At 44.2% G+C, this 26,458-nt stretch overlaps 1 protein-coding gene across 1 annotated transcript in view; it reads left to right on the top strand.

Moving 5' to 3' along the window:
• Positions 1-26,458, top strand: part of LZTR1 (leucine zipper like transcription regulator 1) — a 35,866-nt gene that overhangs the window by 5,244 nt on the left and 4,164 nt on the right. Inside the window, exons 8-18 of the mRNA XM_039698491.1 lie at positions 480-619; positions 788-989; positions 15,554-15,664; positions 17,012-17,104; positions 18,008-18,103; positions 19,159-19,342; positions 21,163-21,332; positions 23,124-23,280; positions 24,660-24,786; positions 25,867-26,016; positions 26,193-26,298. Coding sequence (XP_039554425.1) covers positions 480-619; positions 788-989; positions 15,554-15,664; positions 17,012-17,104; positions 18,008-18,103; positions 19,159-19,342; positions 21,163-21,332; positions 23,124-23,280; positions 24,660-24,786; positions 25,867-26,016; positions 26,193-26,298 — 1,536 coding nt within the window. The remainder of the gene's footprint in view (positions 1-479; positions 620-787; positions 990-15,553; positions 15,665-17,011; positions 17,105-18,007; positions 18,104-19,158; positions 19,343-21,162; positions 21,333-23,123; positions 23,281-24,659; positions 24,787-25,866; positions 26,017-26,192; positions 26,299-26,458) is intronic.

Genomic DNA, 26,458 nt, shown 5'->3' with positions numbered 1-26,458 from the left:
CTTATGCTCCAGAATGTGTTTTTGATCTACAGTGAAAAGAAACAGTTCAAATTTGATTTGTTTTGGGTATTTAGAAAACCAAGTGTGTATGAAAGGGTGATTTTTTTTTTTTGCTTGTGAATCTGTGAGCTGGACTTGGACTTCCCATGGGGGATTTGCTGTGCCCCCTGTGGGAGGGACTGCATTCCCACTCAGACCACTGGCACAGACTGGGAGCTTTTGCTGCCCAGCTGACCAAAGTCCTGATCCTTGAAGTACTGGGATCTTTAAAAATGTGGCCTCCCAGCCTTTTTATCCAGGGAAAATCAAGCACATAAGCACAGCAGGAGTCGATTACCTGTTGATTACCAGCTTTACAGGACTCATGCTACGTGCTCACCCTGGCTGCTCCTGTGAACAATCACCCTGCAGTGTCCTCAGCATGTGGAATTGTGCACTTTAACAGTACATTTCTGATTCTGAGCTTAATTACCTTTCAGATTGAACAAAGTGGTGAAATTCCTCCTTCCTGCTGTAATTTTCCCGTGGCGGTTTGCAAAGACAAGATGTTTGTTTTCTCTGGCCAGAGTGGAGCAAAGATTACCAATAATCTCTTCCAGTTTGAATTCAAGGAAAAGATGTAAGTGTAGACAGTTAAGTCATGCAAAATCCACATAATCCTTGACTGCCTGAGTTGCAAAATGTAATACTTAAGGGCATTGAGGGAGAACTCCGTGGTGACGAGGGATAGAGTTAGAAAATTTAAAAGACTTGTAAAAAATCCCATGTTTGGTGTTTGCTGTCCCAGCTGGACACGGATCCCCACGGAGCACCTGCTGCGGGGCTCGCCGCCCCCTCCGCAGCGGCGCTACGGGCACACCATGGTGGCCTTCGACCGGCACCTCTACGTGTTCGGCGGCGCCGCGGACAACACGCTGCCCAACGAGCTGCACTGCTACGACGTGGACTCCCAGACCTGGGAGGTGATCCAGCCCAGCCCAGACAGTGAGGTGAAACCTTCAGCTTGTGCTTTTTCCTTTATGCTCTTCTTTTTTACTCGTCTTTGCCATGGACGTTTTTGACAGGAGCATTGGCTTTTAGCTGAATAGTGACAACTCCTTCCCACTGATGGTTAATCAGCTAAATGTTGTGGGTAGCAGTCCTTAAAAATTAGTCAGTGTTGACACATCTAAAACTTCTCTTAACACATTTTAAAGAAACACCATGAAACACTTTGATACGTGTTTCAATAATTTGTTCAGTCAAAACTGAACAATTAACTCAGTGTGTACCATGGTTCTTTCGTTGGCTGTGTGATCCTCTTGAAGCAGAACTCAAAACTAGACAAGGTTTGATTTGTCACTGTAATGCCATGTGCATATAACCTTATAAACTCTGGTTATACATAGAGGTGTGGCTGGCAAATAGTAATATGGAGGCTCAGAGAGGGCTGTTTTAACATACTTTCATTAATAAGAGATACAAATTTTAAAATGTCTGTTTTCACATGGACATCAAAAGGCTGTAGACCACCAAGTGCCAAGGAAACACTCCAAATGAGACAATATTTAAAAAGAAAAGAAAGATGAACATATCAATCTGTTTCTTTTGCTATTTGCTACTCATGGAGGCAGCAATTGTATGATAAAATGTCTGTTTTTTTCTGAAAGCACACTCACAGATCCTGTCTGGGATCAGCTTGTATTCCAGGTAGAAGTGCCAAGGGCTCACCTGGTGTCAGTGCATATTTCAGGTCACGTAAGTGAGGATCATTTCATCCCAGAACGCACAAGCAGTCATTCCCTGAAGCCCATACAGTGTGTGTAGTTCCTGGCTTTGGAACAGCAGCATTCATTGTGTTTATTAATGTGCATAGATTTCACCTTAAGCCTTGTTAAGGTACTGCAGCTGATGCCACAGTGGGTTTAGGGTGTGAGCTGCACTGCAGGAGGAGGTGCTCTGTGTGTGTGTGCTGTGCACACAAATGCACAGCCTGAGGTTACACCTCAGACAGCTGAGTGTTGCAGGAATTGGGATCAGGTGCAGAGTTACTGATTTAGCCAACACAGGTGTGACAGGACTCACCCCCAGAGCTGTGTGGGGTGTTTGGTGTGTTTGTGTTTGCAGACACAGCATTGGATGGGCTGGAGAATCCCACACACACAGAGCTCAAAATTAACCGTGCACATAGGCCTCCTTGGGAACTGTTACTTGACCAAATATTTCACAGCAGCCTATTTAATGCTTTACAAAGCTGATTTAGTGTCACATGAAATTATAAAGCTGCTTCTTCAACTTTTTAAAGCCATAGTTGCCTTCAGGACTGTAGAACCTGTTCTGTTCCTGCCAGTGCTGCCATTTGACGTGTGAGGCTTCAGCAGGCAGTGGTTCTTTGGGACACAGTTGCTGATTGCTTCCAGGAGCAGAACTGCTCCTGGCAGTGTTGTACACCAGCAGTATTCCCTGAGTTATTCCCTGCTAAATTTCATTTCAGATTTCAAAGCTCTTTTCTTCATCTGTCTGTAATCCCAGGTTAGTTGCTTATGTTGTATTTTGTAGTTTCTTTCTCTGGTACAGCACCTAAAAACTGAATTGGTAGAAATGGGAGGTGAAACTGGTGCTGTTGAAACACATGATATTAAATTTTCCTAAAAGGCTGATTAACTGCAGTCTTTTGCTGTTTCAATTAAGTTTTAAATTATTGTGTGTCTTCTGGAGTCATAACTATGTAATTTCTCAGAATCATTTTCCTAAAGTTTCCATGAACTTTTGGCCAAGACTTCTAAAGGTAGCATTAAATCTCTAATACCATCCTGTTCCCTGGACACACTGAACTTGGATTTTCCTTTTTTATCCATCTCTGTGAACAAAATTATTCATGTTAATTTGAAACAAAACAAAATAGAAGTCGATAAGTGCAATGCAGTCTCAGCACTTGAGGGTTTCTGCTGTGTATGAAGTGATAGTGACCTCTGTTATTGTGCAGCAGAATGACCTACCTTGATTTTTAGAGTTGGGTTTTTTCCTTTTCAATGGATGGATAGTAGAGTTTACCTTCTGCTTGCTCTGTATTATGGGGTATGATCTTAGAAATGCTGCATTACAGCTTTGCTTGACTGCACTATGGCGAGGTTACTTTCTTACTTATGGTCATGTGATGCATATTCATGTGATGCATATCTTAATTCTTTCTTCTTTTGGATGTTTAGCATGGAATGGGTAAAGCCTCTGGAGTCCAAAATAAGGTTTGGTGCTGATTAAGCTATTAATTCAGTGGTGATTTTTACAGTGCTTTGCAAAAGAAATTACAGAAGAGATTGCTTATGCTGAAGGAGAGTCATTACTGCCATTCCAGTTTTGTTCTCTGAACTTAGGCTGCCCTGAGGAGCTTCTCAAGGTGACCAGGGAGTGATTTGGACTTTTCAGACCTGTTTGTGCCAGTAGCAGGAGTAGGTGTCATGTGGAAATTGTACGTCCTCTGCTACCCTGTTATGGTCAACACAGAGGATGACAAGTCACACAGGAATCTCGGGGTTGTTACCTGGAAAAGGTGGCACAGCTTGGGCATTAATTATAGCAAAGCAGAATGATTCCTAGAGGATCTTCCTCTAGGAAGATCCTAGAAGCACTTCTTGAGCACAGAGAGCAGTCGTGTGTTAGGTGCTGCAGGTGCACAGAGACAGTTTGGCGTTTTCTGCGTTTTGAGTAAACAGGCAGAACAAACCTGGGAATAGATCTGGCAATGGACCTGTTGTAGTTCTCTGCCCAGGGCTCTCAGAATTCTTGGTAGTGTCTTGCTGTGGAATGGAGGATGGGAAATGGCTTCTTGAGTAGAAGAGGGCAAACTGAGATGGAACAGGTCAGTACTTCAAAAATAAAACAGGAGCTGCCATTTTATGCTCCAGAATGAATAACAAGACACCCTTATTGAGCTACACAATTGCAGTCTGTAGCTCCTCAAACCTATATATAATACATGTACATATATATTGTACAGAGCACACAGAGCTGTTCCCCATCTTTGCTGTGAGATGATCTTCACAGCTGCAGGTTCTTTTCTAAGGCAGCCACAGGAATATCTTGTCTGAGCCCTAGGCTGCCTGCACAACACAGCCAAAGCTTTGTGGCCTGATGGATTTTTTTTATACAGGGCTACTGAAGGATTTCAAAAACAAGAAATAGATTTTTTTGTTTGCCTCAAGTTTTTTTATTGACCTCAAAGTATTCTTTACTTTCTGAAGAAGGTTGGAGCAGCATAAGAAATCAGCAGGCAGTAAGAGGAAAAATGCCCCATGTTGCACAGCTGACAGACACGTGTGCAGTCATAGCTTGTGCTGCAGAGAGGAGTGTTCTGCAGGGAATGACAGGAGCTCTGGGTCTGGCAGGGAGCACAGCCAGTTCTGGACACAGACCCACAGAATCCAAGGTGATGTTTGGAGCAGGGACTGCCTTGTAGAGGCAGGGTGGTATATCAAGAAGAAGAAAATTCTTCCTCCTCACAGTTCCCCTCATCTCCCTGTGGCTGCAGGGACTGGCGTGTCATCCATCTCTCCTGAAGTTATGAGGGAAATCTCTAAAACTTGTTCTGGGAAACATCTCAGTCTCACAATTAGGGCTTTCAAAGCCAAGAGCAATAAAAATCTCCAATTTTCAAAGCTCTTAATTTTTCTTTTAATAAGCCAAAAGGGAGGTTAATGTGCTGGTAACCTTCTTGGGCTTACTTGGAGGCTCAGTTTTGGAGGTTTTTCAGACAGATTACAGTGACGTGGTTTGTGGGCAGCTGAGGAAGATTAAAAGGACTTAGTCATCCTCCTGGGGATGAGTCTGCCCCAGTCTCCTTGTGCAGAGATTAGTTACACCCCTTGAGGTATCTCCAGGCAAGGGAAACACGTTACTGTGGGCACAGTGCCCTGAATTCCTGCAGTGAGCCCCCTAATACAAGAGCTGCCTCACACGTGGGCAGGGTAGTTATCAAGGTATTGTGGGAGAGATAAAACTGAGCATTTCACAATCCAGAGGGAAGACTGATACTTTTGATGTTTATAAATAATGTGCAGTGCTCAGGCTTGCATCCTTTTTAAAAAACCTTTTTTAAAAATGTAAGAGCTTCATACCAGTGCCCTTTGCAGGTCTGTGCTCAGTGAACTAGAGAGAGACGTCTTGAAAATGTTTGTCTCTATAAGAATCTGCACATCAGAGTACCGTAGCTAACACTATGGTACAGCTCCACTTCTGTTTGTCAATTCTATGTTCATATCCTTTCTGAGGGGTGTTCATTATGACATCCTTTTACAGTGTTCTCCCAGAGAAAGCAAAATGCAAATGATGTGGATGATAGACAGAAGGAATATTTCTGTAACTCACTCACTGGTAAGGAACTGTAACAATACAGATTTAACGTGACCCACATTAAGGTGGTATAAAATTGAGTAATGAAAGGAATTGAAATATGCTTTTTGATTGAGGTGCAGTTACTCTGGACAAACTTATGCCACCAACCTTGAAAGACAACAGAAAATCACAGCTTTCGTCCAATATTTATTAATTGTCCAGAGTTTTGCTAATTACTGATTGCAATAACAGTCCACTCAGGGATTTTGATTTCTTCTTAAGGTGGGTTCAGTCTGTGTTTCACTTTGGCTGTAGGATGCATTATGAAAATCACAGCTTTCGTCCAATATTTATTAATTGTCCAGAGTTTTGCTAATTACTGATTGCAATAACAGTCCACTCAGGGATTTTGATTTCTTCTTAAGGTGGGTTCAGTCTGTGTTTCACTTTGGCTGTAGGATGCATTATTGTGTTTCACTTTGGCTGTAGGATGCATTTATGAACAGAGTGTGTGGTTTGGACTTCATGGTTTCCCTTACAGCATCCCTGGAAACAATGACTTAAATTTCCAGTTCTTGTGGGGTGCTGAGAGAGCTCCTGAGGGTCTAAAACAGCTGGAAGTGCTGTGATATTCTTCATTCTAGAAGCTGACACAGTGAAGTGTCATTAAGTAACATAAATCCATGATCCTTGTGTTCATTAGATAGATCTTCCAGTATAATATCTCCCCACGTCATGTTTGCAAATCAGGGAGGTTGTTCAGAGAAGAATGATTGAAGATGGGAAGCCCAGTGACCAACTATGAAGTGAAGTCTCTTTCAGGTGTAGGAAATTAAATCTTTCCTGGCTTACTGGGGGAACAGAGGGTTCTTAATCTATCACTGAAAGATAAAACAAGATCCAGCCACTTCAAGTTGAAACTAGAAATATCCAGACTGAAAAAGGAAGGAAAACAAATGTTGACAAATTGTAAACAGTGAGAGTAATTATTTACTGGAACATTTTATTTGGTTTTTTTAAATAAAATCTTCATTACACTTAAATCAGGATTTGATATTTTTTAAAAAGAATGTTTTCCTCAAAACAAGTCTAAATTTCAGTACCTTTTCACAGACGTTTGATAAGTTGGTGTATTCAGTATTTGGGATCTTAATATAAGATCCCAAAAGTACTGTTATGGTTATTGGAGTTTTGAATGCACGCCACATGCCAAAGAGAAGCAAATGGTTGGTCACTGGATTTCTGTCAGCTGTTGTCAGATTTCAATATATGATCTTTTGTGACGTGTTCATTGGATTTGGCTGGAGTTTGGCTTGTTCTTCAAACTGCCTCAGCCTCTCTGATGAATTATACATTAACATTGCTCTTTAAATTTGCAAGTGATATATACTAAAACAATTTTAAAGGAAATAACATTTACTATTATTACAGCTGTAAATAAATTACAGACAGCCTCATCCCCTGACCTTTGTGGTTATGCTGCCACGTGTTTGGATGTCGTTGTTAATAGATTTACCTTCCTGTTTCCATTCTGTGTTCTCCAGTGAATGCCAAATGGAAAAATCTCATCCTCAGTGTAGAGCACAATTGCAAAGGATGTCTCTGTTGCATCCCCTGTCACTTATCATAATCAGAGCTGATAATGCCAAAAGCTTTTGTTATTATGACTTTTCTTCTGTGTGTGGTGATTTAACCCAGAACCCCCCCTGTGCTGGGCTGATCCCCCAGGGTGGGCAGAAGGGCAGGAGGGATTCTGCCCCTGTGCCCTGCTCAGCTGAGACCCCACCTGCAGAGCTGCCCCAGCCCTGGGCTTCCAGCTCGGGAAGGATGTGGAGCTGCTGGAGCGAGCCCAGGGGAGACCACAGAGCTGCTCTGAGGGCTGGAGCCCCTCTGCTCTGGAGCCAGGCTGGGACAGCTGGGGTTGTTCATCCTGAAGAAGAGAAGGCTCTGGCAAAAACTTAGAGCCCCTTCCAGTGCCCAAAGGGGCTCCAGGAGTGCTGGAGAAGGACTTTGGACAAAGGCCTGGAGGGACAGGACAAAGAGGGAATGGCTTCCCACTGCCAGAGGGCAGGGATAGATGGGATACTGGGAAGGAATTTTTGGCTGTGAGGGTGGTAATGACCTGGCATAGGTTGCCCAGAGCAGCTATGGCTGCTCCATCTCTGGAAGTGTCCAAGGCCAGGTTGGATGGGGCTTGGAGTAACCTGGGCAAGTGGGAGGTGTCCCTGCCGTGCAGGGATTGGAGCAAGATGAGCTTTAAGGTCCTTTCCCATCCAAACCATCCTGTGATTCTGTGCTTTATGCTAAGCTGTGGGTTTGTTTCTATCTTCTTTCTTCAATCCCTGACAGTCTCTTTCTGTATTAATGGCTCCATATTAGGAAGTGGTGCTTACAGAGGTGATCCTCTGCTTTTTGTCATTGTTAAGCTGCAATGGACCCATTTATGTTGACAGTGTAGTTATGGCAATCTCAATAAATAAATTGCAGACAAAATATTTTCGGCTTTCTGACATTAGTGTGGTGTTGAAGATTTCATGAGATGTCTTGAGAAGTCTACTAGAGGAAATCTCTTAAGAACAGGCTGGATTTTTTCTCTCAGAAACAGAATAAGTATTGTTGACCCTGTGTGGGTCAAAGGAATGGAAATAGCCTTTGAAGAGGTTCATTCTGTGTGTCCATGATAGGGCTTTTATTCCCTGTTTTCTCGTCTGTACCATCAGAGAGGAAAAGTAAAAGCTAAGTTTCCATTTTGGATTTAAATTAAATTTCCATTGTAACAAGAACACAGCTGAGCTCCCAGCCCTGCAATGTGTTAAAGAACAGGAGGAAGTCTTAGAATCACAAAAGCAGGTTGACTGGAAGGACTTCCAAGGTTTTGAATCCAACCTCATGCTCAGAGCAGGTCTGGTTGAGTCTGACTTCCATTCCATTCCATTCCATTCCATTCCATTCCATTCCATTCCATTCCATTCCATTCCATTCCATTCCATTCCATTCCATTCCAGTGTATCTCCCAGCTTAGAGATCCAGCAGTTTCTCCTGGCTTCCATCTAGTGCTTGTTCCACTATCATGATCAAAGGCATTTTCCTCTCACACTAAAAACTTCCTGTGCTGACTTGAGTCTGCTGGCTCCTCTCTTCCCACTGCATAACTCTCTGAAGAGCAGCTCTGACTCCCCTGCAGGAAGGTGCCTCCTTTGCCTTCTCTCCTCTCCTGCATCCTGTGCTCCAGCCCTTGATCACAGCCTTGATGTTGGTGTCCCTCCTCTGGACTTATGCAGGTCAATGCCTTTCTGTACTGGGGATCCCCGAGTGCTTCAGAAGGGAACTTAAAAAGGGTGAGTAGAGGAGGACAAGTCACATCCCTCAGCCCACTGGAACAGGTGAGGGGCTGCTGGCCATGCTGCCAGAGGATGCTGCTGAACCCTCTGCAGCTCCCTGTCCACCACATCTGTGATCTGGACAGCCAGTCCCCAGTCTGTGTCATTGAAGGGAATGACTGTCCTGGGGACACGACATGGCAGAACTTTCTGAGGCACCACTGGCCCATTTTCCAGCCTGGCTAAGTGCTCTGGAATATCAGCCTCCAGCATTTCAACTGCTCCAGACAATTTGCTATCAAGCATAGACTTGCTAAGAATGCAGTGCCCTCCTATAACCCATGAAGCATTTTGAAGGGGGTGATCAGGTTAGCCAGGAGAAATTTGCCCTTGGTAAATCCTTGCTGACTGGTACCAGTCACCTCTTTCATGTGGTACAAGTAGCTTCCAGGAAGATTTTCTCTATAACTTTCTTGGGACAGCAGTGCAGTTGCCTGGCTCATGGTTAGCTGTGTTCCCAAAGTTCATACCAGGCCAGAGTTAAAAAATTAATAGGTACTTCTTAGGTTATAAACAGCACTTTGGTTACTCTTGGGTACCTGCAGTGACAAACTGGATGACTCCGTTGCTGTAATCTGAAAGGAGTGACAGCCTAAGGAAAGGCCCAATAAAGGAACAAGAGCCTATGGAAAGGCTCAGTAAAATCCTGCAGCATTTGCCTGCTTCTCTTCATTTATACAGCTGCATGTCTTGAAGTTCACTCTAACGTGTGTCTGTTCCAATTTTGTCTGAAAGCAGAGATTGTCTGCACCCAGCATGGGAAAACATTTTAAATCCTTAAACCTCCTTGAACCTAAAGACTATCCAAAGCTCTGTCTGTCCATCTGTTTGAGTTTGATGCTGTTGCCTGGTGTGACAGTGTGAAAACATCTCAGGTATCAACAGTTCCCAGTCTCCCAGTAGTGACAGCTCATTTGTACCTTTTGTAGCTTATGGTTTTCTTCCAGTTTCAGACAAAAATAGATACTTCTTTTACCTCTTAGTTTATGTTGATTCACCTGGTTGGTTTATTGATGGCTTTAGGTCTTCTTATTTCATTTTGGCTTTGAGATTTTAATGATACTGAAGGATAGAGAGGCTCATTGATGTTCCTGGGTTGTGAAAGAAATCTGAGCACATCATTACTGGCTTTTGAGTTCAGTGCAACAATTTCCTTCCATAATACCTGCTTATTCATAGCTGAGTGTGAGGAAAATTAACATTTGCACAGTTATAAATTTATTCTGTAAATGTAAGAAGGCTTCTGAGGAGCTGAGAGTAAGAAAGGAGAACCTTGAAATAACTGCAGAAGATTTGATTTTAGCAATGTCCTAGTATTGCCCATAATGCTGAAATTTCTATCACCAACAGCTCCAAAACATATTAAAATTTTTTGAGAAAGGAGGCAGAGAGATAAGATAAGCACTGCAACAGCACAAGTAGTCACAGCCTGCAATAATAGCATAGTTAATGCATTCCTCACAGCCAGGAGGGTGAATCTCACTACAAGGAGGCTGAATTTTTGTCCCTGACCCAGTTCTGCTGGCCATCCAGAAGAGCTGGGCAAGCCATGGCTCTGTGTGTGCTGAGAAAGGGCTTTACTTCATCCTCTTCCAGTGTGTCAGTCAGCTCTGACATAAAACACAGGTTGTCACTTTGGGGTGATCGCTCTGCCCTGTTTTTCCATCAAGACAAAATGTGGGAAGGCTGTCTCAGATTCGGGAGTAGCTGATGGATATTCCTTCTTCACCACCTTAGCTTGTGATCTGTGCTTTGCCTGCTTGCAGTGAGCAAACCCCTCAGCTTCTCATGCTCGTCCCTGGAAGTGTCCATGACCAGGCTGGATGGGGCTTGGAGCAGCCTGGGCCAGTGGAAGGTCCCTGTCCATGGCAGAAGGTGGAACAAGGTGAGCTTTAAGGTCCCTCCCAACCTGAACCAGTCTCAGATTCTGTGATTTGTGAAGAGCCATTGGGAGGAAGAGGGCAAACAAAAATCAACTAGTGCAGAAGATTTCATTGTTGTATGTCTCTGTCATTGCACAAACCTTGAGAAAACCACACAGACAAAATGTCAATGGTTCAATCACAGTGATGGGCTCCAAACAAGACCACAGAGCTTTCTCTGGACTGACCCTGAATGTTCTGGACACACGGGGACAATCTTTTGGAGTTTCAGCTGCAGGGGACTGCTGCTCCATGTCCAGTCTCTCATGCTTCCCATCTATACTTTTACACATTTTTCTTTTTAAACCTTGTAACCAGGTGTCCTACCCACCAGTGGCTTGAGAGGGTATCTGCCCCGGAGGAAGCTCCTACTGTGCCCTCGAGAGAATGGGGTTTAAAAAAATCTTGGGATGTATTTGGCTTAGATTTTAGCATAGCAACAGTAAAACAAAAACCTGCAGCAGACTCAGAGGTAAATAAAGAAACACTTGAAAGTGAAAAAGATTTTAAAAATGGAAATTTAACTTATTATAGGAGAGAGAAATTCCACTTTCATATATGCGTTTTCTTCTCCGCTACTTTTTTCCCCGCCTTGCAATTTCTCATGAGCTATTTAACTTAAGCTGTAATCCAAGAACCATTTAAGGCTTGGCTCTGCATGTGCAAGTTCTAAATTGCACAGAGCAGGCTACTATTGACCCCTGAGTGGAAATGATTCATTTTACTTCTTTCACTATTTAATTTTACTTTACATTGCTTCAACTTAATTTATTAAGGACTTCAAGCTAAGCTGAATATATTCCTGGTGAGATCAAAATTTGAATCAATGAGTTTATGAAGGGGTTTGCACAGGTATTGCTGAGTTTATTTTAAAGTATAGTATATGTGCTCAGGCCCAGAGGTGGTGCTGAGGGCTGTAATCTCACCTATTTGAATGATTGCTGGGTGCTCTGGCACAGGGAGAGGCAACTTTAATGCACAGCTTTGGGAGTCAAATTAGAAGCCTGATGAGCAGCACAGGACAGACTCATTTGTGCTGTCTGGACAGGCTACAGTGTGAGTCTGAGCACAAGAAATGAGAGGAAAAAAAGACTTGTGAAATACTTTAATTTTGAAAATGACGGCTTGAGTCATGCCAGCAGTGTGGAAGGGTGAACTGAAAGGGAAGCAAAGGTGACCAATGAGCTCTGCTTTTGAAAGCAAAGATTCCAGCTTGTAAAGATTCTCAGATGCAAATCTCATTAACCTTAAATAGAGAAACCACTCCAACAGATGAAACAGGGTGATGTAGCTCAGAGAGTAGTGCCAGCCCCCATCATTGGAAGTGTCGGGACTGAATCCAGAATTTCTTCTGTCAGGCACTGTTAACAAAGTAAGGAGATCACATTGATGGAGAGGTAAGTACAGGATCTAGAGCTGACAAATGCATTCAGATTAGCAGTGCCTCTTTGTCTGTGATTTTTAGCATTCCTGTATGTAACAGGAGCAAGAAAGACAAATCCCTTTGGATTCATGCAGGACCATCTGGAGCTGTGCCAGCAGATGAAATTAGAATCATAAAATTACAGAACTGCTAGGGTTGGAAAAGATCTTCAAGATCATCAAGTCCAGTTACCCATCCAGCACTCACCTCTAACCTATATCCCCAGGTGCCATGCATCTTTTGAACACTTGCAGGGATGGTAACTCTATCACTGCCCTGAGCAGCCTGTGCCAATGCTTACAACCCCTTTAAGGAGAAAGTGTTTCCTAATATCCAACCCAAACCTCCCCTGCTGCAATTTGAGCCATTTGCTCTCATCCTTTCTGACCATCCTGGCCAACAAAGTAGATAGTATTTTGTAGCTGTTTCTTATAAACTCTACCTGGGGTGGGTGTATTCAGCAGCTGGATTTGGCAGCCTGGGAGATGTCCCAGTGGAAAATTCAAGATAAAGGCAGGTTCTGGGTGTCTGGTATTGATGGATGAGGAATGTGGGGACCAGAGTGTCTCAACAGCTGTTTGTGCTCCTGAGCTCTATTAACCTTTCTTTCCTCCTGAATATTTTCTTGAGGACCCAGCTTTCCTTCCTTGCACTGGCACAAAGTTCCTGTGGCCAAATCCTTGGTCTCGGGAGGGCTGAGCATTGTTCCCCATGCGGGTGGCACCAAAATGTCACCACTTGCAGCATTGTCATCTCCATGTGGGGGTTTGTGCTGGCCTGAATTCTGTTCTGATTCAGTAAAACAAACACCCTGAAACTCTCAGCTGCACAATGTTTTGAGAACTGGACATGGCCTTTTCTGTTCCAGGCTTTCATTCCATGTTTTACATTTCTGTCATTAAAAATGTGGTCTGTGTATTTAGAAAGTAAAGTTGTTTGATTACTTAAGTTATCAGTAACTGCAGAGCTCTGGTTCCTTGCCCAGTACCAACCATTACAAAAGAAAAATCATCATTACAGCATTCCATAGAGATTGTTGGAGTTGAGTATGATGTGACTGGCAAGTACATCTTACTTGGTTAAATATTCAGGTAGTTCCTGTTTGCTTTCTGGCACCAGTTGTTTCAAAGCTGTAAGCCTTTTTGATTGGAAAAAAAAGTGGTTGTTAAATTCAATGGCAGCTTTAAAAAACTAAGTACTGGAGGATTTTGAGAATTATTTTAATTGTAAGCAAAACTAAAATCTTATTTATTTTAAAACAAGTGGAAAATTACCTGAATAAGTCCAAAGGAGGTGGGCTGCATTCGAGCTCTGCTAGAACAGTTCTTTTTGTTTGGTTTTGGTTGCACTTAGTTGTGAGAAAGACGTTACAGTACAGCTAACACCAGCCTGCCTAGCTGTGTGGGAATGGTTCTTGGCAAGCAAACTTCTTACTTTGGGATGAGCTTGGAGCTCCATTTGATGAAGGTGACAGATGTATTTTTAACCCGTTATAATACGGTTGATTATTTCAATCAGCACATCTTATTTAGTTGATGAGATTATTGCTAAGAACAAGCAGAGGCCATAGAAAATAGATTATATTTGACAGTAATCTCATCCTCTTTCAGAGAGGTATGGAGCTGGGTCCAGGCAGGAATGTACTAACAGATCAGTGTTATTCCATAACCCTTCACAGTATTTATTAGAGCTAACTCTGAAGTTTCCTTGGTAAAGTATCCGTGACACATGCTGGATACAGAAGGCATCTTGTTTATCCAGAGGAATCCAGAGGGTTTGTTAAACTGGCACAGGCAAATGTGCCTTTTCAGGTGAGCAAGCCTGTGGTTTGTACATCTGAGAAAAATACCCATGTCCTAGTTACTGACTGGGGGTTTGTCTCCTTAAAAGCCGTAGTTTGAGGAGAACAAGTCATGGAAAGTGTGGTGAGTAACAGGCTAAATGAGGCTGTTGTGTGATACTGTGGTGAGAGGGGTGAATTGGTGGGAATGGGAACTGCCAGTCAGCATGCTTTCCTGGAAAATCTGCCTCTCCAGATAAACATAATCTTGTTTCATGTTTGACTTTACTTGAGTGGTGTCTATAAATATGTACAAGAAGCCAAGATTTCTTATACCAGAGGGCTTTTTATTTTGTAGGCAAAGATTTAATGAGATTTAGTGCCTGGAAGACGAAAAGCCTGATCAAACTAGGACAAAAAAAGCATTTTCTCTCACCACTTGAAGGCTTTCTGTGAGCTCTCAGTGAGATATGCTGACGTGTTCACACACCTTTGTGTAGCCTCAGAAGAAATGAGTAAAAATGCTGTAGTCTGTGCTCTGCAGGAGGGTCATGGTGGCTTTGGCTTATAATGACTCTTCAAAAATCACCTGATGCTGCAGCTCGGAGATGGGGTGTGTGGCAGAGATGGTGTGATCCCTCAGCCCTATAAATAGCTGCAGTGTGGGGGGCTTTTCTTTCCGTGGCGCTGGCAGGATGGAGACCAGAGCTGTGACTCTGAGGTGCCAGCTCTGCCAACAGCTCCAGCCTTGGGCTGTTCAGCCATGGACATTCCTGGGGCCTCACCAGATGGTTCAGGCCTTCAAGCTGTGCGGGGTGGGCGCTCACAGGCCTGGGGCTCAGTCCTGCTGAGGTCGATGATCATTCACCTTTCAAGTTCCTGACAGCATGTGGAATAAGCTGAGAGCATTTGGAATAAGCACAGCGGTCACATATGCAGAATCTGCTTATTTCTAGAAGTATGTGTGGGGCTTATGTGGAAAATGACATTGGCTTTAATTTTGTAAATGATATAAATTTTGTAACTGCCACGATGGGTAGACCTGTGTAGGTACCACTATGATTAGAAGGTGCAGTCAATAGGTGTTCTTAAATGTGAGTGGACAATTTGTTCTAGACATGCTAGGAAACAATCCTGAGGTACAGCAAATGTCAGTTGTAGGATGCAAGTGTGTGAGTGTGTTTGAGTGTGAGTGTGTGTGAGTGAGTGTGTGTGAGTGTGTCTGTGTGAGTGTGTGTGTTTGAGTGTGAGTGTGTGTGTGTCAGTGCACGTGTGTGTGTGTGCGTGGGTTTGTGTGTGTTTGTGTGTGTTTGTGTGTGTCTGTGTGTGTGTGTGTGTGAGAGTGTGTTTGTGTGTGTGTGTCAGTGCACGTGTGTGTGTGTGTGTGTGTGTGTGTTTGTGTGTGTGTGTGAGAGAGTGTGTTTGTGTGTGTGTGTGTGAGAGTGTGTTTGTGTGTGTGTGTGTGTGTGTGTGTGTGTGTGTGACCCAGGCTGCACTGGTTTGGTCAGAGCCTGCTCCTCGTAATGCCGAGGTTGCGGGTTCGATTCCCATATGGGCCAATCACTTGACAGTTGGACTCAATGATCTCTGTGTGTTCCTTCCAATTCAGATATTCTGTGATTTTCACTGTTGGTCTTTTAATAGCAGATCATTTTTCTTGGCAGAAGAACAGGCTTTTATTTATTACCTTACCTTTTTTGTCCTTTTCTTTCTATTTATTCCTATTTTCTTTCCCCAGTTACCCAGTGGGAGACTCTTCCATGCAGCAGCGGTTATCTCAGATGCTATGTACATCTTTGGTGGCACTGTGGACAATAACATCAGAAGTGGAGAGATGTACAGGTTCCAGGTAATTGGCTGATAAACATACTCACTTCCACACCAGTTCCACATGAGTCCTGTCTGTGGAGTGTCTGGTTTAGTTCACCATGAGCTCCACAGCCATGCAGCAGCGGTTATCTCAGATGCTATGTACATCTTTGGTGGCACTGTGGACAATAACATCAGAAGTGGAGAGATGTACAGGTTCCAGGTAATTGGCTGATAAACATACTCATTTCCACACCAATTCCACTCCACTCTGTGGAGTGTCTGGTTTAGTTCATCATGAGCCCCACATAGTTTAGTCCATGTCCTTCTTACAGGCAGCCTCTGTATTTCAGATTCAGCTTTCAAAGGTCAATGTGTGTCTTTAAAATCTTCTGAGAAATGTTATTTGGACAGACATTTTGGTAAGGTCAAGCCCTCTAGTGCCTTCTAAAGTCCTACAGAGATCATGACAGTTTTGACAAATCACTGGAAAGTGTAGCAGATGGGATTTGCTATTTAATTCATTAAATTGGCTGTTCCTCTTCATGTGCTGTCCTGTTCAGGGCTCTGGGGCAGAGTGTTGTGTATTGCAGTTTTAGCTCCATGCAGCTCTCCCACTCCCATCTGACACAGCAATGGAAATTGAAATTTTTAAATTCAGGATACTCCCACTAGATTAAATCCCACATACAGTCAAGTTTATTTTTATTGCATGGCACTCTCAGACAAGTCCTGAGAGTAGGTGGATCCCAGCCTCTGAATCCTCATATCTGGAAGTTGTGATGAGACAGTTCTTCTGTGTTACACTGTGTTATCTGTCCTTAACCTCACCATGGGGGAAGCCCTTGCATGTGTTTGGTTTGCCTGTGACATTCTGCTTTATGTGCTACACTGAGGCTGAGTTAATAACAAAATCTAGTGATAGTAGATGTAACCTTGGTGCTTTTGGTTATAGAATCACAGAATATCCTGAGCAGATAGGAACCCACAGGGATCATCCAGTCCAACCCCTGCCCTGCACAGACACCCCAACAATCCCACCCTGAGCATCCCTGGCAGCACCGTGAAATCACTCCTGGAGCTCTGGCAGCCTTGGGGCCGTGCCCATTCCCTGGGGAGCCTGGGCAGTGCCAGCACCCTCTGGGGGAAGAATCTTTCCTGATATCCAGCCTAAATCTCCCCAGCACAGCTCCAGCCATTTCCTTGGGTCCTGTCCCTGCTCACAGTGAGCAGAGACTGAAGCTGTCCTTCCACTGCCCCTTGTGAGGAAGCTGCAGACCCTGAGGGGATCTGACCTCAGGCTCCTCTGCTTCAAAGTGATGTGAGATTTGAAGTTTATGTAGCCACTGAAATTAATTCTCTCTTCTGTGGGGTTTTATTTTTTTAGTTTTCTTGTTACCCTAAATGCACTCTCCATGAAGACTATGGAAGGCTGTGGGAAAACAGACAGTTCAGTGACTTGGAGTTTGTTTTGGGAGAGGTGAGTAGACTTTATTGGAGAGGTGCCAATGGGGGTGTTACTGTGTGTGTGGTGTGTTTGCTGGGAAAAAGCAAATTGTGCAGTGGTTGTGCCAGAAACCCTGGGAATGAATCACTGGTGAACTGTCTGCCTGGTTTAGTGAGTTTCACTGATCCAGATAAATTTTTAAAGCTGCAATGGAGAAGAAACTTTTAAACTGAGAAGATCTGTGGGTCACTGACTTAACCTGAATTTATCGAAGCATGTTATACAGAGTTGCAATGTGAACATTTACCAGTGGCCTCTGTACTCCCAGGTCCCAGTTGCCTCCTAGGAAGGCAGGTCACTGTTTGAAAACCCATTATCATTTCAAAAACCATTTTTAATCACTGAAATAAAAGAGAATGAGAAAAAGCAGTACAGAGGAATGGTTGTCTAGTAATAGAAACAGTTAAAACATTTAACAGAGAACAGGTTTTCTGAAGATAAACATGAGAAATTTGAACTTACCTGCATTCCTTTTGCGAAAAGAAAAAATTAGAAAAAGCTTTGCAAAGCTCAGAGAACAGATCCTGAATAACAGGTGAAATAAATTATGGCAAACAGTAGCAAAAACCATACTGTCATTTTGAAAAAGAAAACTAAACAGAAAATCAGATGCAAGAATAAAAAGCACTACATGTGACACAGCTTCCATGTAGTGAATGTGACACAGGCTCTTTCCCAAATGGTGATGGCCATTAGCCTTTGGGGAAATAGGTGTTGAATTTCATCTGTGTGTGCAGAGCAGATGTAAGGCTGCCTTTAACTTGAAATGTATGATAACCTGGGGTTCAGGCCAGGTTTCTATGACTTCTGCCATCTGCCATGACCATGTGATTTGGGGGTAGAAGTTGAATGTGATTTCTGCCTTTGCCTTTGCAGAAGGAGGAGCGGGTCCGGGGGCACACTGCGATCGTCACTGCTCGCTGCAAGTGGCTGAAAAAGAAAATCATGCAGGCCAGGGAGAGGGTGAAACAGGTGAGTATTTTGGAAAAGTAGCCTTGTAGCAAGGTAAGGCTTATTCTGCCCAGGTTTGGGAATAAGGTTGTCAGGAGAAAAGTAGTGTCTGTTGAGACAGCTGGAGGACAGGAGCAGTGTCTGATGCTAAGGTGCTCTTGAGCAAGTAAAATAAAGAAGATCATTAGTATTAGCTAAGGCTACTGGACGTGTATCAGGAGTGTAACATGGAGGAGCCAGAGTTAATCCAGTTATCTGGATTTGACAGTGTGGTTCTTGGAAGCTCTCATAGCTGTCTGAGGTCTAATCTTGTGGAATGCCCCAGAGAGGCGTGTGTACCCTTCCCTGTGGGGGAGGTAAGAGCTGTGTCATGGGGATGGCCCACGAGATCAGACAGATTAGAGGGAAGAAAGGCAATGCTAAGGGTTTCAGCTGCCTCTGTTCCCTTAACCTTTGTAATTTTTTACTTTTTCCAGAAGTGAAAGTCTGTTGCCTCTAGTCATTGTCTATTAATTTTGACAACTTCCAGCTTTTCAGCAGCAAACATTTGATGGCTTTTGGGGGGATAGTAGCACACAATCTGCAGTAAGATGTGGATGCCTCACTGCCTCCCAGTTAATTGTTCTGCCACTGAGAAGGCTGTGGGAAAAGGCTGTCAGAGTGAAACTTGAAGTAACAGAGTGCTTTAAAATACTTCTGTGCAGCACTTTGTGCTCTGCCTTTGCAAGGCAGGCTTTGTGGAATCTACTCCTGCCTGTCCGTCCTTCACAGAGTGAGGCTGTCCCTGCTGTGGGCAGAAATGTGAGTTCAGTGCAGTTCATTCCTCCCCTGCTCTGATGTCCTGCTTCTGACCTGTACCAGGAGCTTACTTGTGTTCTCATCCATGTGTGTCCCAGGATATGGAACAGTAAGTCTAAGACATGAATTCCCTGTTGTCTTCAAGATAATCCTGAAGCTAAAGAGATCCTGGGTCTTGAAGAATGTGGAGTAAGGAGAAGGATCCTCTGGTTTGGTGGTAACTTGTGTGAACTGGCACAGGCTTGTGCCATGTTTGGGTGGTTTTTCTGTTTCATTAGAAATCAAAGCAAGACGTTGAAGAGGAGGGACACCCCACATGCCAGAAGGATTGGATTGGTGGGAATGTCAAGCTGTGCCGACTGCAGCCGCTGCTGGAAGTGCCCATCCGCGAGGCCGAGGCCCAGCCCTTTGAGGTGCTCATGCAGTTCCTGTACACAGATAAGATAAAGTACCCCCGCAAAGGTAGGGCAGCAGGGTGAAGTAACACTGGCACTGGGGGGGTGGGGGGCAAACGTGTTCAGAAACAGCAGGATCCAGCATTTGCAGGTGATCAGTCCTGTGCTGAGCACTTAATTGCTAACCTGAGATTAAACAAAAAGCAGATTTTTATCAAGAGAGTACTAACTATGCTTTTTTTTCCCCCTAATTCCCCTAATTATTTTCAAATATCAAGGAAGATCAAGTTATTGATCATTCCAAAGGTGTGAAAAACTCCAAACAAACAAAAATACTGTGGTGTTTTGAACATCACAGCATCCTGCTGTTCATCCCATATATCTTATCCTGGCTTGGCTTATTTCCTTTTTCTGATATTGTTTTGATCCATTTTAAACAGAGCCCACACAGAAAGGTGTGCAAGCCAATATTTATCACCTGTTAGAAATCCAATCTGAAGGAATGCCTCAAGAAAGGAAAAATCCTTTTGGTGCTTTCCTTGAAGTTCTCTGAGTTAAAAACACTTGTGGGTGGGGAAGTAACAGCCAGAGATCTTGCAACTTCCACACAGGGAATCCATCTCCTGGCTGTGTGAGTGGTGAGGGCTGTGGGGAATGGGAGGAAGGCTGGGTACAGCTGGATACAGCGAGGAACTCAGCTGCTGGGGCTCAGGAAGCTGGACTGTGGGGTGTGGTGGAGTACAGTGAGGTACAGCTGTCCTAGCACTGAACTTTGCTTCAGCTTCTCTTCAAGAGCTTTGCTTTCTGCAAAGATAATTCTCAGGAAAAAAGTGATACGTGTCCATTTGTGCCAAGGCTTTCCCTGTCTGAGAATGATCCCACTGACTGGGGGTGAGGGAACTGCCCCCTGGATTCTGCTGACATTGCCAGATCCCACTCCCAGCCATTCACTGATCCTCGCTACCCTCACCTTGGGACAGGGTCAGGCCAAGGGAAGGCTTGGACCCCTGAGCTCTTCCCATTGTTACAGGCTTCCCAGGCAGCCTGCCCCTCTTCCCCAGCCCATGAGGGCTTCTCCCTGGTGCTCTCCCTTCTGCTGGGATCCTCCACGGGCTCTACCCTGCCCATTTGCATTCCTAGTTGCTCCTCTCAGCTCAGAGAGCAGCACCCTGGGGAGCCATCCAGAGGCTGAGCTAATGGAATTGGGCATGCTCATCAAATGGGATTTTCCAATTAGACACAGGGAAGGCACGTGACACGTGAGAGGGCTTTTCTCTATTAAAAAGTAGTTAGAGCAGATGGGCAGAGATCTCCTGTGAGGAAAGCAAAGGCCATGGGGGATTATTCCTTGAGTTGGTGTCCCAGTAGCCCCATTTCAGTGGCCTACAAGGGTCTCCTCTGCCCTCTCTCACTTCAGCCCTCGCAGACCAGCTGTGGGTCTGTGCAGGCTGAAGCACAGAGTGAAAGCACAGAGTGCCTTCATCAGGGTCTGTCAGAATCTGGGAGCTGATTGTTAATACTGTGTAAAACCCAAGGACTCTGGCAGGGCTGTTGGCAGCTGGGCACTCTGAGAAATTGGGCTGCAAGCTCTGGGCTTTGTCAGGGATTTTAGAGAATCACTTCACTTTCCTTGGAGGGTTTCAAAAAATTGTGATCCAGATTGTCACAAAATCTTTGTCTTTTGCATGCTTCAAATTTGAACCTCCTCTTCTAGTATTGATTCAGATTTTATCTAACCAGGAATGGAATTATTTTCTCTATAAAAATACTCCAGCCACTGCCTGTTCTACTATTCCAATTGCTCCAGTTGATATAAAAAATACTTTCAGAAGGATTCTTCTCTTTGTTCTGTGGGCTCTCCAGCAGTTTTACCTCTTGTAATTTCAGGTCATGTGCAGGATGTGTTACTCATTATGGATGTGTACAAGCTGGCCTTAAACTTCAAGCTCTCTCGGCTGGAACAGCTCTGCCTTCAGTATATCGAAGCATCTGTAGATCTGCAGAATGTGCTCATTGTGTGTGAGAATGCTAACAAGCTTCAGCTGGATCAGCTGAAGGTAATCACATTCTGCATACAAAGTAACTGATAAGAATTTTTTTTTAAAAATTACGTAATTAACATTTGGCCAAAGGTATCAGATTTTGCAAATTCATAATTCCTTTAATTACAGTTGCTTGAGTATATTTAGCATGGTCTGTCCTACAGTGGCTTGTGATATTATGTGGGCTTTTTCAATACATGCTCAATATTTTTGCATATCTGCTTTGCAGAATGTCAAGGGCAGAGTGACTTTGGCTCTTCATCAGTTCACTCTTGCTGCAGCAAGATGGAACCAGTGCATTTCCTGGTCTTGCTGTGTTATATATACTGATACTGCAGATAGGCTCTTTCATTTTCTAGATGGGAAAACTAAACTCTGTTCTCAGGTCTTTGCACCGAAGAACAAAATGTGCCAGTGATTCTCTGTCTCTGGTGGGTGAGAGGCTTGTGGGTGTTTGGTCACAATGAGGGTAGAGTTGACCCCTGGCTGTAGCCCGAGAGGTGCTGGCTGTGCTGATCCCAGAGCCACTTCTGCTGAACTGCAGGGAAGCAGCTCCTGCCCCCAGTCAGAGCAGGACTGTGCAGTACACTGGTGATGTTCAGCCTGTGCCCACCAGTGACCGTATTGCTGGTGCCTGCAGGCACAGTGAGGCTGCAGAAACCAGTGTGCACCAGCACTTCCTCAGACACTGTGTGCACTGGGTTTGGGAGAGGAACTGCCTCCAGGAGGAAGCAGCAGGGCCAGCAGCAAGTGTGTAAATGCCAGCACAGCCTTTGGTGCATGGTGGGATCAGCAGCCCAGAAGCTCAAGCACTGGTGGATCTGGTGGCCCCACCTGCCCTGGCTCCCTCTGGAGTGACAGGGGCTCTTGCACATGGCTCCAGTCAGGCAGGATCACCCTGAGCTGGGTCTCATCCTGTCTGCTCAAGTGCTCATTAGTCCTCATGGGTGGGTTCTCTGTAGAAAGATGTGCTTTCTGGCATCCCAGTCACGATTTAAAATGTTTCACAGGTGAGTCCTGACAGATACCTTTGGATCCCAGGTGGAATAAAGTGCCAGAAACAGACAGTAGTAATGATTCTTTAGGTGAACTTGTACACACCTTATGGTGAGCCGGTGTAGATTGTATTTATTGCTTATAAAAGTGGAATGGGGGAAGCCTTGGTTCATACTGGGAAATAAAGTGTCCTTTTTTGGTCTCTAACTGTTTAGCATTAGGTCTGGTTAATTTATCACCTTTTCACCACACTGATTTTTGTAAGAAGTTTATTCCGCAAGAGCCTTCCAGAGCTCTTGAACTGTTTGCTGCATTTATGGAAAAGGTTCAGGCAAAACCCACACAAGGAATCCTGTAAAAGCTCTTTGGACTCTCAATGGAGAGTGTCAAGAGTTATGATCTCTTCACCCTTTTAATTAACTTTTGGTGTCTAATTATGTTAAAAGTTATTATGAGGAGCAACTAATCTTCATTATCTCCGTGAAGTTTTCAGTATCTCCTGAGATTCCTGTTTTAGAAAGCTTTGGAGCAGCTCAATGGGCAGTTAATCTCTTCCTTGTTAATATTTCTAGTCAAGTTTTTCTAGATGCTTAGATTGTCCTGAATTTTCTGTTCAAGGAGGAGCCTGAATGGTAATTTAGGAAGGATAAGGATGTCAGTGTTGGATAGTTCCAGCTGCAGGATCCATGTGGAGGTTCAAAGGAAAGGATGGTTGATGACATATGCAACATGTAAGATTTCTAGGATGCTCTAAGATGACTTCAAACAATAAACCACAAACTTCTTAATTAATATCGGTGTATTTTTAAGGAACATTGCCTGAACTTTGTGGTGAAGGAATCCCATTTTAATCAAGTGATAATGATGAAGGAGTTTGAGCATCTTTCTTCATCCCTGATTGTGGAGATTGTCCGGAGGAAGCAGCAGCCTCCTGTCCGAACCCACTCTGACCAGCCGCTCGACATCGGTAACCTTCCTGCTTTGTGGAGTCATTCTATCTGCTGCTTTGGCTTTGCTAATGGGTTGTTTAGCCTGGGGAGGTGTGTGGGAAGCAGCCCTCTGCAGCCCAGCAGTTCCCAGTCGGGATAATGCTCAGACTCTCTCCTGGACTGAGAGCACAACAGTTCTTTTCCCAATGAGGTTCAATGAGAACGGTGTTCCATCAAAGTACACGGGATTGTGTTCTTGCAATAAACCATCCTGATCCCGTTCAGAGACACGAAAAGGAGCAGAAGGGTGTAAAGAATGATCCAAAAAGGCACAAAGTACACGGGATTGTGTTCTTGCAATAAACCATCCTGGTCCCGTTCAGAGACACGAGAGAAGGAGCAGAAGGGTGTAAAGTAGGATCCAAAAAGGCATAGTGGGCAGTCATTGTACGTGGCTGAAGGGTGACAGAGCTGAGCAGGGAAACAGCCTCCTTGAAGGTGTTCACCAAGGAGGAGCAGGAGGAAGGAGGAGGATCTTGGGAATGAGGCACTGCTCTGTATGCCTGTGTGGAAGGAACAGGAGATAGAGAGGAGAAGAGAAATTTGTGTGTGATTTACAGTTTTATTGTGAAATTCATCAGGGGTTGATTTGGGACTAGTCTTACTCAACATTTTAACATCCTGACACCCAACGCAAGGAATGTAATAATGAAATTTTCTAAGGCCACAAAGTTCAGAGGCATTGGCAGTATTGGTGTGGAGTGCTGCACAAAAATAATTGGGAACTGAAGAGAAAGAGAAGAAAGCTAGTCCTGGAAGGTCAAGTAGAAAGGCTTTGGCTGGCATTTGTCCCAGGGGGGTGAGGTGCACTGGCTGGGAAGGTGGCACAGCCAGTTCTGTATCCAGAGCTAGAATGGTGCAAGAGACCCAAACATTAAAAACTGAAATACGAACTTTGAAAATATGAGTGAGTTTGGAGCAAGCTTGGATGTGCTCTATTTCTCAGTTGTGTATTTACAAAGGTTGATTAAAATATTGGATAAAAGAAGCCTTTGTTACTGATTTGGGAAAGATTTTTCATTAAGACACAAAATTTTATATTCCTTATGGTTGGAAACAGTGCAAAGGGAGGGGGAAAATCAGCTTTCATATCTGTAGAGAGCACTTGTCAATGTGGCCACAGCTGGAGTTTACTGTCAGTGGCAGAAAGCAGAGCTGACAGGTGCAGTAGGGAATCTGCTGTGGTGGGGAATGATGAAGCTCGTTTTGCTCCAAGATTATGAGGTAGGTCTTGACTGAAATTCACAGTGAGAGTCCCAAAGGAAAGAGGGGATGGAGCTCTGGCTTGGCCAGATAGTTGGATAGTACCTGGTCACCTGGAACTATCATGTCTTTATTTCATTATGTTTAATTTCAGGAACATCTTTAATTCAGGACATGAAGGCTTACCTGGAAGGAGCTGGGACTGAATTCTGTGATATCATCCTGCTCCTGGACGGGCACCCACGGCCAGCCCACAAAGCCATCCTGGCAGCTCGCTCCAGGTGAGCCCTGTACCAAGAGTGTGTGTGAAGGACAGAGCAGGGCTGGGCAGTCTGTGCTCAGCTGGCTTGCTTCAGGAGACAGGGAGGAACTTAAATCTGCATGAAGTGTTAAGATGCAGCTTTGCTCAATGAGTGTAATAAGCCTTTAAGCAGCAGTGATTAATTTTTTTTTTTTCCATTTGATACCCAGCAGGGAAAGATAGGAAGAAATTAGAACTGCAGAGATTCTGCAGAGGGTGTGTGAGAAGCTGCACTGCAAGACAAAGCATCTGTAAAATCACAGGAAGGGAAAAAGGGTGGAAAACGTGGTTGCAGTGATGTGGAAAGCAGCAGATGTCCACTGAGGTCAGAAGGCGCCTTCTGACAGTGAACAATTCATATTTTATCATGTGGAACTTGAATTTCTTTCTCACTTTCTGATATTTAAGACTGGTTATGAATAAACATAACAAAAAATGGTGCATGATAGAGACTAGAGTGTTCTCATGCTTTATGCAGAGAAAGGAGTCCACCCTGCTGATGGTGGGACTGTTCTCCCTCCTCAGGGCGTGGGTGAAGTGGATTTGTCCTGCACTTGTGTGTTCTGTGGACCTGCACCTTATGTTCCACCAAATATTAAGTGTTCACTTAAAATTTCTATTTCAAATACCATCACAATTTTTTTCCCAGAAAAAGCCCTAACAATATTCAATATTAGTTACTGTGGTATTTTACCAGAAGCGTTTCACAGCTCTTAAAACAGCCCTGATGATTGGCAGCCTGTAGATACCAAGGAAATTCATAATGCTTTAAGCTCTCTGCTGGGTCTTATGCAAATTAGAGAAAAAATCAAAGCACCATGTGTCCTAATTTTCAAGAAACAGACAAATTTCAGGTAGTTCTGATGGTAATTAGGGGATTATATTTGGAGTTTTCACTGGCAGACATACATAAAAAAATAAATGAGCAGTGTTTTTGCCCAGGTTGTCACCTGAATTTGTTGCTTTGGAAGCCGCAGTTCTGAATAGCAGCCTTTGAACAATACTGGGTTAAACCATCTGTCTGCAGAATGTGTTCTATCAGTTTTATTTCCCTTTCCAGTTACTTTGAAGCCATGTTCCGTTCGTTCATGCCAGAAGATGGGCAAGTGAACATTTCTATAGGTGAAATGGTTCCCAGCAAGCAAGCGTTCGAGTCCATGCTCAGGTACATCTACTATGGAGAAGTGAACATGCCTCCTGAGGACTCCCTGTATCCTTAGATTCCAAGGAATTGGAGGATCTGTCTGAGTGCATTGCTTTGGGTTGCCTGGCACAGCCTGGGGGTGTGGTGTGTTGGGGGCACCAGCAGGCTCTGCACTCCCACTGCTCACAGGGATTTTTGCTCCTGCCTTTGCTTTCTGGTTTGTTCCTCAATGGAATGAGCAGATACCTCTTTGCAGCACCTTACTATTATGGCTTCTCCAACAACAGGCTCCAGGCCTACTGTAAGCAGAACCTGGAAATGAATGTCACAGTGGAGAATGTGCTCCAGGTAACTGTCCCCAGGCACTTCAGTTGGTCACTTAGAGGAAAGCCAAGGGGGCTGCTCAAGTGGGTGCCCCCAGTGCCAGGTCACTGAGACTGCCCTGCCAGTGACAGTGGCCCTGTGTGATGACATGTGTGGGAGCCCAGCCTTCAGCAGCGTTGTTCCT

Source organism: Passer montanus, unplaced genomic scaffold (assembly GCF_014805655.1).
Source record: "Passer montanus isolate IOZ18808 unplaced genomic scaffold, ASM1480565v1 scaffold127, whole genome shotgun sequence".
Taxonomy (NCBI): Eukaryota; Metazoa; Chordata; class Aves; order Passeriformes; family Passeridae; genus Passer; species Passer montanus.
Note: the sequence above shows the minus strand (reverse complement) of the source record. Positions and strands in the feature narration are given on the sequence as shown.